The sequence below is a fragment of the Vipera berus genome, assembly GCF_964194415.1.
Source record: "Vipera berus genome assembly, chromosome: 14".
NCBI classification, from domain to species: domain Eukaryota; kingdom Metazoa; phylum Chordata; class Lepidosauria; order Squamata; family Viperidae; genus Vipera; species Vipera berus.
Window position 1 is genome coordinate 2,629,524 of NC_138217.1, and position 15,649 is coordinate 2,645,172.

At 45.0% G+C, this 15,649-nt stretch overlaps 1 protein-coding gene across 1 annotated transcript in view; it reads left to right on the forward strand.

The window, feature by feature from the left end:
* The window catches only part of SPPL3 (signal peptide peptidase like 3), a 111,019-nt gene extending 95,584 nt beyond the window's left edge, over window positions 1-15,435 (forward strand). Inside the window, exons 7-11 of the mRNA XM_081339141.1 lie at window positions 1,277-1,383; window positions 2,659-2,822; window positions 3,028-3,227; window positions 4,124-4,233; window positions 14,156-15,435. Coding sequence (XP_081195267.1) covers window positions 1,277-1,383; window positions 2,659-2,822; window positions 3,028-3,227; window positions 4,124-4,233; window positions 14,156-14,227 — 653 coding nt within the window. The 3' untranslated portion in view covers window positions 14,228-15,435. The remainder of the gene's footprint in view (window positions 1-1,276; window positions 1,384-2,658; window positions 2,823-3,027; window positions 3,228-4,123; window positions 4,234-14,155) is intronic.
* Window positions 15,436-15,649: the final 214 nt, after the last annotated feature.

The window sequence follows — 15,649 nt, forward strand, 5'->3', positions numbered from 1 at the left end:
TAAAGTGCGATAGACTTAATAGTTTATTGCTATTAGCATATGGTAGTTTATATTTGTTTTTTACTTTTATACCTTGTATTTAGCTCTGGGAAGTCGAGGAGGGGGGAAGGGGAGGGGGGAGGGTTGGGTTGGGCTGGGAAGGGGGGGTGGGGGTGGGGAGGGGTTTTGTTAAAGATAAAATGTATTGAAAAACTTTTCAATAAAAAAAAGGTTGGACAGCCATATGTTTCAAATGGTATAGAACAGGGGTGTCCAACCTTGGGAATTTTAAAACCTGTGGACCTCAGCTCCCAGAATTCTCCAGCCAACCAGAGGAATTCTGGGAGTTGAAGTCCATAGGTTTTAAAGTTCCCTAGGTTGGACACCCCTGGTATTGGGCCTCCTGCCCGAGCAGGGGATTGGACTAGAAGACCTCCAAGGTCCCTTCCAACTCTGCAATTCTGGGCTCTCATAGCTGCCCTTTCCTGTCCGAGTGGAGAGCAACGATGCTCCCTGATGAGAACTGGAGTGACATGAAGAGGGGGCCTGGGCTGGGCCCAGTGGAGGCTGGGGGGGGGGGCTTTCAGTTGAATCTCCTTTTGGCAGCACCGATTGGGAAGATACACTCTTGCCTAATGTTTGGCGTTGAAATTTGGAAGGGTCAAACAGCCGCAGCACTAAACGAGATGTCTGCTGGGAAGGGAGGCATTGAGTAGACCCTGGTAAATTTCCCCAGTTCTGAGCTGGATGTCTCTTAGTTGTTGCTTTAATTTGAAGTTTGTTTCCCATACTGTATGCAGGTAGTTCTCAACGACTGGTCACCAAATGACCATTCAAAACCAGAGGGGACTTACGATCCAGATTCAAAGTTCCAACGTCACGTAACTGCACTTATGTAATTGTGGTTTGTGATGGCGGTGTTTTTTTTCCAAAGAAACTTGCTTTTACTTTTCGTTGTACCTCTGAACGATGAGCTGAGTCAACAAACGCAATCATGCGTTTGCTTAATGACCGTTCAAGTAAAAGTTCACTTATGGACATAAGTTGCATCTCATGTTTCATACAGGAGCTGGGCCCCCTGGCAGGTGGGTTGATCTGGGAGAAGCTGCCTGCTCAAAGCCCCCCCCCCCGAATCTTCTGGGCTTCCCTGCACCTGGCCCAGCAAGCAGACCACATGTGCCCCCCCCCCCGGCTTTCTTGGCCTGTTTCTGCCCTCCGCAGCTGGCTCCTTTGCCCACTGAAGTGCCTGTTGTTCTGCCTGATAATGCAGATCTGATGTCACTCTTTCTTTTCGTAGCTCTGGCCATGGGCCTCTGCGTTGCAATGATCGCCTTCGTCCGGCTGCCCAGCCTGAAGGTCTCCTGCCTGCTGCTCTCCGGGCTGTTAATTTATGATGTCTTTTGGGTGAGTTTTTGAATACCTCTCCCTCCCTCCCTCCCTCCCTCCCTCCCTCCCTCCCTCCCCCCCCCTCTCTCTCTCTCTCTCTCTCTCTCTCTCTCCCTCCCTCTCTCTCTCTCTCTCTCCCTCCCTCCCTCCCTCCCCCCTCTCTCTCTAACACACACACACACACACACACACGTATACATATGCATGCACACACACACACACAAACAAACAAACAAACATAAGAGCTACTTTTATTGAGTGTTATGCAATGCCTCTACAAGCATTATATTTCAGGATGTTTTGCATTTATCAACTGTCAAAAGGCCTTTTCTTTTATATAAAATGTATGTTCACTTTTCCCTGTACATATTACTCTGAGGCTCTCGTGTTTACTTCAACTGAGAAAAGCTGTGGGAGGACCTGCAATTTTCATTAGGGGAGCTAAATGTATACATCTTAATGTATATATTTAATACACTCCAGAGTTTGGAAATAAAAAGTTGCTAAAACTAGGCTATCATAAAAATCTAAAATATTTTAATTTTAAACATTTGCTCATTCATTCATTCATTCATTCCCTCCTTTGAACTTGAAAGACCTTTTTAGGCATACAATATCAACAATTGTGACTTCATGGAAAGCGAAGCTGCTGGAGTTTCTGGGGTGGGAGCACAGTCAGACACTTAAAAAAATCCCTTGGCCATCTCTTTGGTAGCTGCTACTTTTTTGTGCTTGCAGGCACTAAAGAGACATTCCCAGCAAGTCGTTTTCTTAGACCTGAGGGGCAGAGGAGGTGGGCAGGCCTCATCTTCCCGGAACCAAACCTCCAAGCTGAAGCAACCTCGGCGGTGAATGCCCAAAGAGGGCGGGTGCCACTTATTCCCTGGGCAGATCTTCAACAGGGAACTGTTATCTGGGGGTGAAACCTCTGGCAGAGTTGGCGGGTTGAGCTTTGCAGAGTTGCCTCGCTGTGGAGACCTGCCTTCTCGAAAGCTGGGCTGTTCTTCAGAGTTCCTCAGAGAAGAAGAGTAGTTAAGCTGGACAAGGCTCCGGCTTCCTTGTTCGTGGCAGTTAAGTTCTTTTCTTTAAGGAAGGGCTGCCAAGTCATAGATAGAGCTGAACGATGCAAGAGGACAGAGGTTTAATTTCTGTACATCTTTCACACCAGCAACAGGGCTGCCAAGTCTGCTCACTGAGAGCGGGTAGATGCATCTGCCAACCCATTTTTGCTCCCCTGCTGCGGGTCCCAATCTGGGTTGTGGGCAGTTCAAACCCGCTCTTTCCCCTCTCCAGGTCTTCTTCTCTGCCTACATCTTCAACAGCAACGTGATGGTGAAAGTGGCCACACAGCCGGCAGATAACCCCCTGGATGTTTTATCTCGGAAGCTCCACCTGGGGCCCAGCGTTGGCCGGGACGTCCCACGCCTGTCGCTGCCTGGCAAACTGGTCTTTCCAAGGTAGGATTGGGCTTGTTGGTCTCCTGTCCTTGACTTCTGAACTTGGGAAGCTGTTTTCAGGAGGGACCCAAACAGGGTGGGTGGGTGGAGGGGGAGGCATCGCCTTCCATTCACCAAGCCAGATTACCTGGCCGGTTTGTGGCTGATGTTGGCCAAGAAGGAAGGGCTGGTGCTGGGGGCGCTAACGTGGCTTGCTCTTTCGCAGTTCTACAGGCAGCCATTTTTCCATGCTGGGGATCGGAGATATTGTGATGCCAGGCCTGCTGCTTTGCTTTGTTCTGCGTTACGACAACTACAAAAAACAAGCAAACGGAGATTCCTGTGGCACAGCAGGGCCCGGAAACATTTCTGGCCGTATGCAAAAAGTCTCCTATTTCCATTGCACTCTCATCGGATACTTTGTAGGTAAGAGGCTGTGACAACTGTGAAACGTTTCCCTTACAAAACGCTTGAACAGTCTTTGTAGTATTATCCTGAAAATCTCTCTCTCTCTCTCTCTCTCTCTCTCTCTCTCTCTCTCTCTCTCTCTCTCTCTCTGCAAATTGTTAAAACTCTTATATGTTGATCAAAACTTAACTTACACGCATATAGGTTGTTGTTGACTAACATCCACAATTGGGTATGGGATATCGGTTGTTGAGAGAATAGTCGTTAAGTGAGGCATCACATGACTGCTTCGCTTAACAACCACGATCCTGGCTCTCTCAGTTGCTGTTGTTAAGTGATCTTATGGGTCATTAAGTGGATGGAGTTCCAGGTAAGGAACGTGGGATGCCTCCAGGCGTGAGAGACTCTGGGCGACACACACATGTTGGAAGTATTCCCTGCTGAAATCCAAGCAGGATTTCATTAAAATGGCACCATTGGTGTAGAAGTATGGAGAAATAGGGAAATAGATGTATAAACTAGTTGTGTGTGTAAGAGAGAGAGAGACAGAGAGAGACAGAGAGAGACAGAGAGAGAGACAGAGAGAGAGACAGAGAGAGAGAGAGAGAGAGAGAGAGAGAGAGAGAGAGAGAGGGAGGTCTTCAGATCACCGTGTCATTGGCAGACAACAACTTTGTAATTGGAAAAGCCCCAGTGATCTGATGGTAGGAAGGCAGCAGGAAATTGCCTGGTCTAATGGCATTCACTCAACAGTGGCACACAGACGGCCGCATAGCCAGCAAAGGTCAGGGCAAAGACAAATCTCCTCTTCTGTCCCAGGCCTTCTAGGGACGGTTGCTTTCTCCAGGGGTTGAATCTGCTGAGTAAAAATGAGCACCTTTTTCTAGCAGTGACTTTTCTTGCCTCCTTCGCAGGGCTCTTAACAGCCACCGTGGCGTCTCGCATCCACCGGGCAGCCCAGCCGGCTCTGCTGTACCTGGTGCCCTTCACCTTGCTGCCACTCCTCACTATGGCCTACTTAAAGGTAAGTGGGCCAGGAGGGAGACCAGCTCCTGGTTGTACCCTTTGGAGAGTCTGGCCTGTCGGCACAGAGGCAGCTAATTCCTAGAAGGGCCAGCAGCCCGGCCCCTCTAGATTCCTGACTAACACTATAGTTCCTGCTCAAAAGAAGGAAAAATGAACGCGTGCCTTGAAAGGGCTGTGATCTTAAATCGGCTTTTGCTTTTATTTTACGTTTTAAATATCTGCATGCATTTCCTTGATACTGCCCTCTGCCTGAAAACTCCTCAACTAATGCATGCACGTTAAATATCTTTACTCCCTTCTTGAATCGTCAGGAAGACTTGCGGCAACACTACAGTGAGCAGGTAGTCCTCAAGTTACATCTGCTTGTTTAATGTCCATTCAGTTGGCTTTAGCCTAGCAGTTAAGAGTACCGTGTGACGGAGTGAGCTCCTGTTCTCGCCCCAGCTCCTGCCCACCTAGCGGTTTGAAAGAATGCAAATGGGAGTAGATAAGTAGGTACCACTTCGGTGGGAAGGTAACTGCGTTCCGTGTGCCTCAGTGTTTAGTCATGCTGGCCACATGACCACGGAAGCGTCTTCGGACAATGCCAGCTCCCTCGGCTAGGAAACAGAGATGAGCACCGTGCTCTAGAGTCGGACACGACTGGACAGGGGAAACCCTTTACCTTTAAAAAAAAACCTTTGGAAAAGGGGGGCTTCCGGTGGCGTCGCGGCGCCGAAGACAGCCTTCCCGGGCTGCCCGCGGCTCAGCTGTTTGTTTTTTCGCCCGAAACAGCGCCGATCAGCTGTTCGGGCGAAATTGAAGCCCCCTCCTCGGGAGAAGAGGAGGGGGTGAGGTCCCAGGTAGGGGTAGAGTTCTCCGGGGCCGCCTGAGCTTGGAGCTTGGGCGGCTGAAGGATTGAACTCCCCCGAAGCCTGGGTTGCTCCCAGCTGGCCGGCGTCTCTGCTCCGAACTTCTTGGAGCAGAGCCAGGCGTCTGCGAACCATCCCTGCCTGAAGAAAGAACTATGATTTAAAGGAGCAGGCAGAGCGGTACAAGAGGGAAAGGTGAAGAGGATTATTTTACTATACTCTCTAGCTTGTTGGACTTTTTAAACTTTAAGTGAAAGTGCGTCATAATTGAGGACTAAAAGATGGCGGCGAAACCTCCCCCTAAAACTCTTCGGAGCGGTGGATCCTCGCCGGTGCAACAATCATCACTACAGGCGTTGCACCCTCCTGAAGTGCTGACACCGAAGGACTTACGAGATGCTCTGGATAAACTTTTGGAATCAATCAATCAATCAATGGGTGATAAATTTGCACAGATGGAGGAGAAATTGGAGAAATTGGAGGAGAGAATGGAAGAGAGGATGGAACAGAAGTTCAGCGTGATGAAGGTAGACATTTTGTCTTCAGTGCATAAAGTGGCGGGATGTGTGGAAGAATTAGATGAAAAAATGGATGATCTGGCTCAAAGGAACGCTATATTAGAAGTAAAAGCACGGGAGAATGAAAATGCAAGAGACAAAATGGAAAGGGAGTTAAGCCTAGCCCAATATTACCAGATGCAGTTTGCTGTTAGAATCAGAGGTTTAAAAGAGAATATTAAAGAAGATTTAAAGCAGCTGATCTCTGAGGCTCTTGAAGTGGTATTAAACCAGCCAGCATCTGAAATAAGAGCAGCTATGGATAAAGTGTTTCGGGTGAACTCATGGATTGCCAGACAGAGAAAGTTGCCTAGAGATGTGGTGGTTTATTTTGCAAAAAGAGAGATTAGAGATCAAGTTATACAAGCTGCCTATGATGCTAAAGTGGTGATTGCTGAACAAGAAGTTTTGGTTTTAAAAGAAATTCCTCCAAGGATTTTAAGGGGAAGGAAGGACTATACATTTCTCGTGCATGAGCTTAAGCAAAGAGATATAAGGTTCAGATGGGAGATTCCGGATGGGCTGATGGTGATGCATGAAGGCAAAAGGTATCGGCTGATTACTGTGAAGCAAGCGCGTGATTTCTACAATAATGTCTTAAAAGCAACCCCATCAACACTTCTGGAAGCTGGAAAGGGATCTGGAGAAGGAGAACATCAAGAGGATGAAACAGAGGAAAGTGGTCCTGGAGCAGATCAAGATACAACTTCTTTGGATGATCCTAGAGAGCAAAGAGTAACGCGTGCTGCTTTAAAACGAGCAAAGAAAATAAAAGAACAAGATCAGCAAAAGTCTTCAGATTCTTCACAACGTACGCAAGCTGTGGGAGGAGCACGGCCTAAAGAAATTAGCCCTATCAAAGCTGTGCTCCAAGAGCTTTGGGAGGATATGCATGGCAACTAAATTTCTAACCTGGAATGTTAATGGACTAAATTCACCGCAGAAGAGGAAGAAAGTTTTTCAATATTTAAAACAATTTAAGATAGATGTTATATGTTTGCAAGAAACGCATATTAGAGTTTTGGATCAAAAGCATTTATTGAACTCGAGACTGGGTACGCAATTTGTTGCCTCTGCAGAGAATAAGAAAAATGGAGTGGTTGTTTATGTTAAAAGTGCCTTAACAGCAGACTTAATTGAAGCAGATAAGCATGGAAGATATGTTATGATTGAGCTGTTGTTAGAAGGTAAAAAGACGCTTCTAGTTGGATTATATGCACCTAACCAACAACAAGCTGATTTTTTTAGCTTACTCCACACAAAGCTTACCCAGTTGGATTATAAATCTTTTATTTTTATGGGAGACTGGAATGGTGTTTTGGATGTACAGTTGGACAAGGCTGGAGCTTTTAAGCGCATTCCAAGTCATGCTAGACTGCCTAAATCTTTTTTTGAAATGAAGGATGACCTGGAATTGCGAGATATTTGGCGTGAGAGACATTTGCAGGAGAAGGATTATACTTTTTATTCTGATAGACACCAATCTTTTTCGAGGATTGATTTTATTTTGTTGACTAATGATTTTTTTTTGAGAACTAAAAAGGTGAAGATTTGTGCAAGAACTATTTCTGACCACAGTCCAGTTTGGTTGGAGATTGATAAGGAGAAAAGAGACAGGCGCTCATGGCGTGTAAATGAGAATTTGTTTAGAAATCAGAGAAATGTGGAAGAATGCAAACAGCGGATGAAGGACTTTTTTGAGACTAATATGAATAAGGGTACCTCTATGGACATGGTTTGGGATGCTAGCAAGGCCTATATGAGAGGGGTGTTGATATATATGAATAATAGACATAGACGTGCAGTGGAAACTAGAAGGAAAGAACTGGAGAATGAAATAAAGGAAAAAGAAAAGGCTTTGATTTTGAATCCAGAGGATGTGAAGGTCAAGGAGGCTATTAGACTGCTAAGAGGACAATTTGATAAATTAATGGCAGATCAAGTGGCAACCAATCTGCGGTTTGCTAAGCACAATACTTTTTGCAACGCTAATAAACCAGGCAGATGGTTAGCTTATAGACTGAGGAAAAAACAAAGGGCCTCTAATATAGATAAGATTGAGTATAAAGGAAGGGTTGTGTTTCAACAGAATCTTATTAAGGATGCTTTTGTGGATTTTTATTCGAAATTATATACTAAAGAGGAAATTAATGTAAAAGATATTGATATATACTTGGAGAATGCTAGCATCCCAGTTCTTACGCAAGTACAAAAAGAGGGGATTAATCAACTGATTACAGAAGAAGAAATTCTTACAGCAATTAAGGAACTGAAGTTGGATAAAGCGCCAGGCACGGATGGCTTGACTGCAGCCTATTATAAAAATTTACAATTTGAGATGATAAAGCCGTTAAAGGAACTGTTTCAGACAATTCAGAGGGGGGGAAAGGTGCCACCGTCTTGGAGAACAGCTTTTATCTCTTTGATTCCGAAGGAAGACCAGGATGCTACTCAAGTTAAAAATTACAGACCGATATCGCTTTTAAACACAGATTATAAGATATTTGCTAAGGTTTTGGCTAATAGACTGATGAGGGTTCTGCAACAGGTGATTCATGGGGATCAAACGGGGTTTATTAGTGGTAGGCAAATGAAAAATAATGTGAGACATATAGTTGATGTTTTAGAGTTTTTGGAAAGGCACAACCAGATCTCTGCAGCGCTAATCTTTTTAGATGCTGAAAAGGCCTTTGATCAATTGAATTGGCAATTTTTGTTGAAAGTTTTAGATAAAATGGATTTTGGGGAAAAATTTTTACAGCCGATTAGGGCATTATATCAAAAACAAACTGCCCGAATCATAGTTAACAATAGCCTGACAGCAGCATGTAACATTGAGAAGGGCACAAGGCAGGGGTGTCCGTTATCGCCCTTGTTATTTGTGTTAACATTAGAGATACTATTGGTTAAGATTCGGAGCTCGGAAAAAATTAAGGGGATACAAGTTGGAGATCAGGACTATAGATTGAGAGCATTTGCAGATTATCTGGTTGTTACAGTGACCCAGCCAGAGAACTCTGTTGTGGACCTGATGGAGATAATAACACAATATGGGAAGGTTTCTGGATTTAAAGTAAATACACAGAAAACTAAAATTTTGGCTAGAAATATGACAGTTTCACAGAAGGCTCTCTTAGAAGGATTAACTGGATTTGAGATTGTTAAGAGGGTTAAATATCTGGGGGTGATTTTGTCGCCCTCTAATACAAAGCTATATAAAAATAATTATGAAAAACTATGGGGGAAAATTCAAAAAGAATTGGAGAGTTGGCAAAAATTGCAATTGTCTTTGTTGGGACGGATTGCAGCAGTGAAAATGAATGTCCTGCCCAAATTTTTATTTTTGTTTCAAATGATACCGATTCTTAAGAAAGATTCTAATTTGGAGGAATGGCAGCGTGGTATCAATAAATTTGTGTGGGCAGGGAAAAAACCACGAGTTAAACTTAAGATTATGCAGGATACTCGTGAGAGAGGTGGCCTTAAATTGCCTAATTTTAAATTATATTATGAAGCTGCTGCATTAGTAGGAATAAGTGACTGGATTAATTTGACGCAAGGGAGGTTATTAAATCTTGAGGGCCATGATTTGTTGTTTGGCTGGCATGCATATTTGTTGTATGATAAGAAGGTAGACAATGTGTTTAGGGTGCATATTTTAAGACAGGCATTGCTGAGAGTTTGGAAGAAGTATAGACATAAGTTGAGTTGCAAGATACCATTGTGGGCAATTCCAAAACACGCAATAGAAAATATACATGCTGGCTTCAAACATGATGTGACTACGTACAAGGAGATCCTAAGTTTGGAAAGAAATGTCTGGTGTTTGAAGTCATATAGCCTCTTGCGAGAAGAGAAGGTTGTTCAAAACTGGTTTCAATATACTCAGCTACGGGCCAGGTGGAAAGAAGACCAGAAAAATGGTTTTACAATGACTGATGAAAATTTGATAAAGCAAGTTAGAAATCAGGGACCAGCACATATCAAACGGATATATCTTGCATTGATGGAGATTGACTCAGAGACAGAGCTTGTTAAGGACTGTATGATAAAATGGGCCCAAAACATCCAGGAAGTTATCACAATGGACATGTGGGAAAAGATTTGGGTGAGGAACGTAAAATTTACTCAAGCTCAAAATCTAAGAGAGAACTTTTACAAAATGTTTTATAGATGGCATTTAGATCCTAAAAAGCTTGCAAGTATGTATCCGAATTACCAGCCTAAATGTTGGAGGTGTGGTGATGAAGATGCAACATATTTTCACATATGGTGGACATGTAAGAAGGTTAAGGCTTTTTGGATAAAAGTCTGGTGGAATATGCAGAAGATTTTTAAACAGAGGATAAAGTTTTGTCCGCAACTTTTTTTGTTGGGAATAATTGCAGACGCTACAGTTGTGGACACTAAGTTGATGTTGAACCTAATTACGGCAGCAAGACTTTTGATAGGCCAATATTGGAAGAAAGAGGAATTGCCGACCATAGAAGAGTGGACTTTAAAGGTTTCCGACCTGGCAGAGATGGCGAAGATTTCGGCCTATTTGAAAGATCATTCGCAAGAACGCTATATTATGGAATGGAGAAAATGGATTGAGTTTATCCAGAACAAGTATAGGGTTAAGAAGTTTTATGTAGCATTCGAATAAGTCTTCTTTCGTTTTTTTTTCTTTTTTATTCTAGTTTTTTATATATAGTTAATATTGTTAAGGTGTGTCTTATCCTATATAAGCTAGAGAGTAATGGATTTTAGATTTTATAGTGGTTAGTATATGGTTGTTTATGATTGCCTTTTTATATATATATATACCTTGTATTTAGCTCTGGGAAGTCGGGGGGGGGAGGGGGGGATGGAGGGAGGGGAGGAGGGAGGGAGGTTGGGGGGAGGTAGGGGGGGGAGCAGGGAGGGGGAAGGGGGGTTTTTTAAAGGAAAACTGTATTTTAAAACTTTTCAATAAAAAAAAAACCCTTTGGAAAAGGTGCTGTTGTAAAATGTCACACACCCACAGTCACACTACCACCTATTGGATGCTTGGCAATTGGCTTATGTTTACAACTAATTACAGCATCCTATGATCATAGGGCTGCAATTTAGGATGTTTTTTGCCTGTTTCTGACAAAAAAAGGGAGAATGTTTCTCCTAACAACTGCCATAAAAACACATAAAATTGAGTCCGGCCATCTGGATGCCTAAGGGTACAACCATCATAACTCACGATTAAATTCTGTAAAGACCACCTATATAATACTAAAAGCCAATACAAGAAAATGTAATTAATTCAGAATAATTAAAAGCTGCCTTTAGGGCCAGGCCATTCCAGCCAAAAGATTAAATAGGCAAAACATGATACAGCAAAGCCTTATTTTAACAGAGGGATGTCCACTAAATTTAAACTGGTGTAATTGAAATCATTTGGTGATTACAGGATTGATGTTTTTATCTCATTTGTGTCAGTGTATACAAATATATGATAGATGCAAACTATATAAAATGTAACAGAGATAATTATGCACATTGGACAAATCACATGGACGGACTGGCTTTGAAAATGATGGATTTGACACTAAAATGTTGTCCTGTTTTTTCCGTGTTGTCCTGTGGCTAAATAAAGTCACTGCAGGTAGTCCTGGCTTAGCTACCCACCTGCTCAGCAAATATTTGGAGTTACAACAGTGCTGAACGAGGAGACTTAACAACTTATCCGTGAACAGCGTCCCCATGGTCTCATAATCATGATTTCGGTGCTTCAGACAAGCCAAGTCAATGGGGAAGCCGGCAGGAGGTTGCAAGTCAGAGGCATCACCGTGCATGATTTGCTTAATAACCAGAACTGACGTCTTACGTTTAACGTAGTCATGCAGCTTTTCAATTTACAACCATATCAATTAGCAGTGGGGTTGCTGTTTCCAATTGCAGTCATTAACCGAGGACTGCCTGTGTTTCTTGCAACAAGAGGCATCACTTTGCACCCTGCAACTGTAAATGAAGCCGTAGGTTTTCATTATAGAGCAACGTGAACTGCAGGGCCCAAAATATAAAGAAAGGCATTGAAAGGCAAAATATACTAAAGGTTGTTGTGAGGCCTCTGGGGCCATTTCCTTAGAATAAACCTAGTCTTTTTGGGATGGCGGTTGAGAGTAAGCCGTTCCTGATGCCTCCCAGGGCTTTCGTCTCCTCTGTCTGGGGCTAATGAGATGTTCTGCTGTGGGCTTGTTGGCTAAAAGGGCCCTTGAGATAATTGGTGCCCAGCCCTTGAAATGTATTGATTCCCTCTGCAGTGAGTGCCGACTTCTGCCCCTGCCAGCCTTTCTTCAGGGGAATTCTGTGAAAATACTTTGTAGCAATCCAGGAATTATAATTACACCCATCCGTATATATGAACTATTGGCAGAAATCGAATGACTTACAAAGAGATCAGGATTGGGGGAACTCAGCCCTCCTACTCCTCCTTGACTAGGCTTCACCGTCTCTGGGGGGCTGGAGGGAAAGTCACTATTTAACGGCGATATTCTCCTTTCTGCTCCAGTCACGGTGCAGTTCTCTTTCCCTTCCTTGCTAACCTCCCGCTCTTGGGGGAAGCCACCCGTGGCTTGGGGCCTGCTACTCTGTGTGCAGGATACCCGGCTGTGCTTCTTAGTCCTGGGCCATGGAAACCGCCATTCCTGGGAAGGGAAAGAGCGGGCTCCTACTGAATCCCCTCAAGATGGAGCAGCTTTGGGTCTGTGTGTGCCGAGCAAATCTGAACTCCTCCTTGATTCTGAGTAGAATAGCACACCCCAGTTGAGAAGCACTTTGCCCTTTGCAGCTGCCCCTGGACTCACACGCGGGTGGCAAGTCTGACCAGGTTTCACACCGTGATATTTTGTGTGCTCGCAGTTGCTCAGCCAACTCACTTCCCTTCCCGTGGGATGCCTGTGGGGTGCTCCAGGCGGGGCTGTTCTCGAACATTCAGAGGTTGCAGCTTTACACAACGCTGGGAGTTGGAGTCCACACTTCTTAAAGCTGCAGAAGTTGAAAAACTCACCCCTACGTGATTCTGTCCTCACAAGTGATCACCACGGGAGGCCTTTGAGTAGTGGGGGGGGCACCATTCAGGGAGGCCCTGAGTCCGAGTGGCCGAGGGCTTCCAATGGGGACAGTTAGCAGGGGGGGGGGACTGGCTTCAGCAGAAAACACCTTCAGTGACGACAGCCTTCCAGTGCTGGTACAGGCAGCCCACAATTACAGCCATAAGTTGTGATCACGACCAATCTTTACAACCTTTTTTGCAGCAGCTGTTAAGTGAACCCATATTTATGGGGTTTTTGTTTGTTTTTTGGCTGAAAACTGGAAATAAATGTCAATTTTTGGCCAAAAAAAGTCATAAATCGTGGCCATGCGGCTGCAGGATCCTGCAAACAGCCATAAATACGGGCTGATTGCTCAGCACACAAAACAGGGTCACAGTTTGCAGTTGGGGGGGCAGGGTTTCCGGCTGTTGGAACATTAAATCTGGATTGTAAGCTTTTGGGGGGGGGAGTCCATTAATGGTCACTAAGCAAATGGTCATAAGTTGAGGACTAGCTGCAGCTGGCTTTTGGTTTTGACAAGGAAATGCAGGTCATTGTTTTTCCTCTCTGAAGCCAAATTTTCCTCAGGAAATCCTTCTAATGAAAGGAACCGTTTGGATGGCATTTATATAATGCAAGCACGGAATCCAGAGGTCCCTTGTCCAGCTGAAGATTGGGGTCCTCCGCAACATCTTCCCCTGCCTGTAATGGGGCAAAGACCGTTCCCCCAAATCCCCCAACCTCCAGCGCTGGGCCCCCTCCCTTTTTTGACTCAAACCCAGGAAGCCCCCAGGGGCCCTTGCACAACATCTGTCCAGCAACTTTAACATTGATTCCCAATGGAAAGCCAAATGGACGCCCAGTTTAGGAAGACATATAAGTGGCCCCACAAAAAAAGGCACCAGGCTTTGAACTACCTAGTCAGCAACGGACACATCCTGAACAGGATTCGCACCTTGTACGGCTGGAGTCTCTGTATAAATGGGGCATAGCATCCTCCCCTCCCTGACTGTGGGCCCCCAAATCAAGCACAGTCGACCAGCTGTAAGCCTGAGGGCATATACTGCTCCAGTATCTGATTTTTTTTAAAAAAAAATAAACGATGCTGTGTGCTTCCATGGTTAGATAGCCTAGTCCAGAGGTTCCCCAACCTTTTGGGCACCAGGGATCACCGGTTCCGTGGAGAGAGGTTTTTCCGCGGACCGGAGGGGGGCTGGTTTTGTGTGCTGCCTGCATCCTGTGGATGGGGCTTTGCTTGTTTGTGTGGACTGGTTGTTGGCATGCCGTGACCTGGTACCGGTCCACGGACTGGGGATTGGGGACCCCTGGCCCAGAGACTGGTATTTGAACATAGTTCTTTTTAATGTGTATTTTATTAACCTAGGGGAAATATTAATATATATTGCTGGTCCCTGCATGAAATGCCCCACGCTAAACAACCGACCCGCTCTTCTCTCTCCCAGGGCGACCTGCGCCGCATGTGGTCGGAGCCGTTCCATTCGAAGGCCAGCAGCTCACGGTTCTTGGAGGTATGATGGAGCCGACGGACAGCGGCCAAACCTCTGCCTGGATCACTTTTCACTCACAGCTTGCTTGCCGGTGCCTGAGGCTGGGCTGGTACTTAGGGGCATTGCCAGTTTGTGGAACTTGTACAGACGGACTTGCTGTATTTCCAGGAGGAAAGGGCAAAGTCGCCGGGCTTCCTCTACCAGCCTCCCTTCTTCCTTGTGACTGGAGACCCCCTGCCCAGCCCCCTTCTCCTCCCGGCCCCCCTCCTGTTTACAAATCAGTGCAGACCATCCGCTGTTCCTGGGGGGGGGGAGGAGGAGGCAGCAGCCTAGGTCAGAAAACGGCACCACTGAGGTGTCGAGGAACTTGTGAACACTACAAGGAAAAATGGCCACAGCACTTGGAGTTTCCTGGAAAACCCCACCCGTACTTTGGACCCTCTTTTTCCGTTGGACTCCAGTTTTGGAACGAACTGAATTTCTTCGCTCATTGTACTCTTCCCCCCCCACCTTCTGTTCATTTTCTCCTGTGGTGTGAGGTGACCTATGAAATCCACAGACATTGATTGACTTATCGCAGTATACCAGATTAAAAAACTTTGTTGTAACAAGTTACATTTCCACCCTGATATCATAATGCAGTGAATAAGGGCAACACACACACACACACACACACACACACGTTCCCACACTCCTTTTATACATCCCTTCAGGCATGCACATATAGCATTGTGTGTGTGTGTGAACCAACACACAAAACACAGACCCCCCCCCCCCACACTGCAAGGGTAAACTTTGCTTTGTAGCTGAGAGGAGCTTGCTGTAATTTTGAGCATGTAGAGCAGTTGACAATGGCTTTCTTGTATATGGATCTGCAAATAGACCGATGCCACCCCACCCCCCCGCCCCGTTCCTCCCCCCCCACCAGTGAAGCTTCCAGTTTGGTTTTCTTTTAAAGGTGTAGTATGTTGTACTGAATGTCCTCCTGGATTTTAGGGGATTTTTTTTGTTGTTTTTTTTATTTGCAATCAATGTAGCAAACTTAGGGGAGGAAGAAAGCCGAAGCCGTTTCCTTCCTGCCCCGTTTTGTTTGTGGGTTTGTTTTTTACAACTTGTCCATGACAGTTTTTAGTAGCTCTCTTCTCGACCTAATGCATGTATTATAGCAGCTGTTGTCTTCGTGTGTTCTGATCATAGTAATGTATGACTTGTAAATACATTTTTTCTATTTTCTATTTTTTGGTAATTTCTTTTGCATTGTTTCATTAGTGTGTTGTATTTCTCCCCATTACCCAATGTTTAAAAGTGGGGACTCCGCCCTCTACTGTTGTGATGGTCAACGTTTATGATGACTACTTTGTACCTGGGAGTCTCTTAAAAACAAGGACTTTTCTAAACAAATTGTCCAGGTTCTGTTGTGTTAACTGTGACAGATCAACTGTTTTAAAG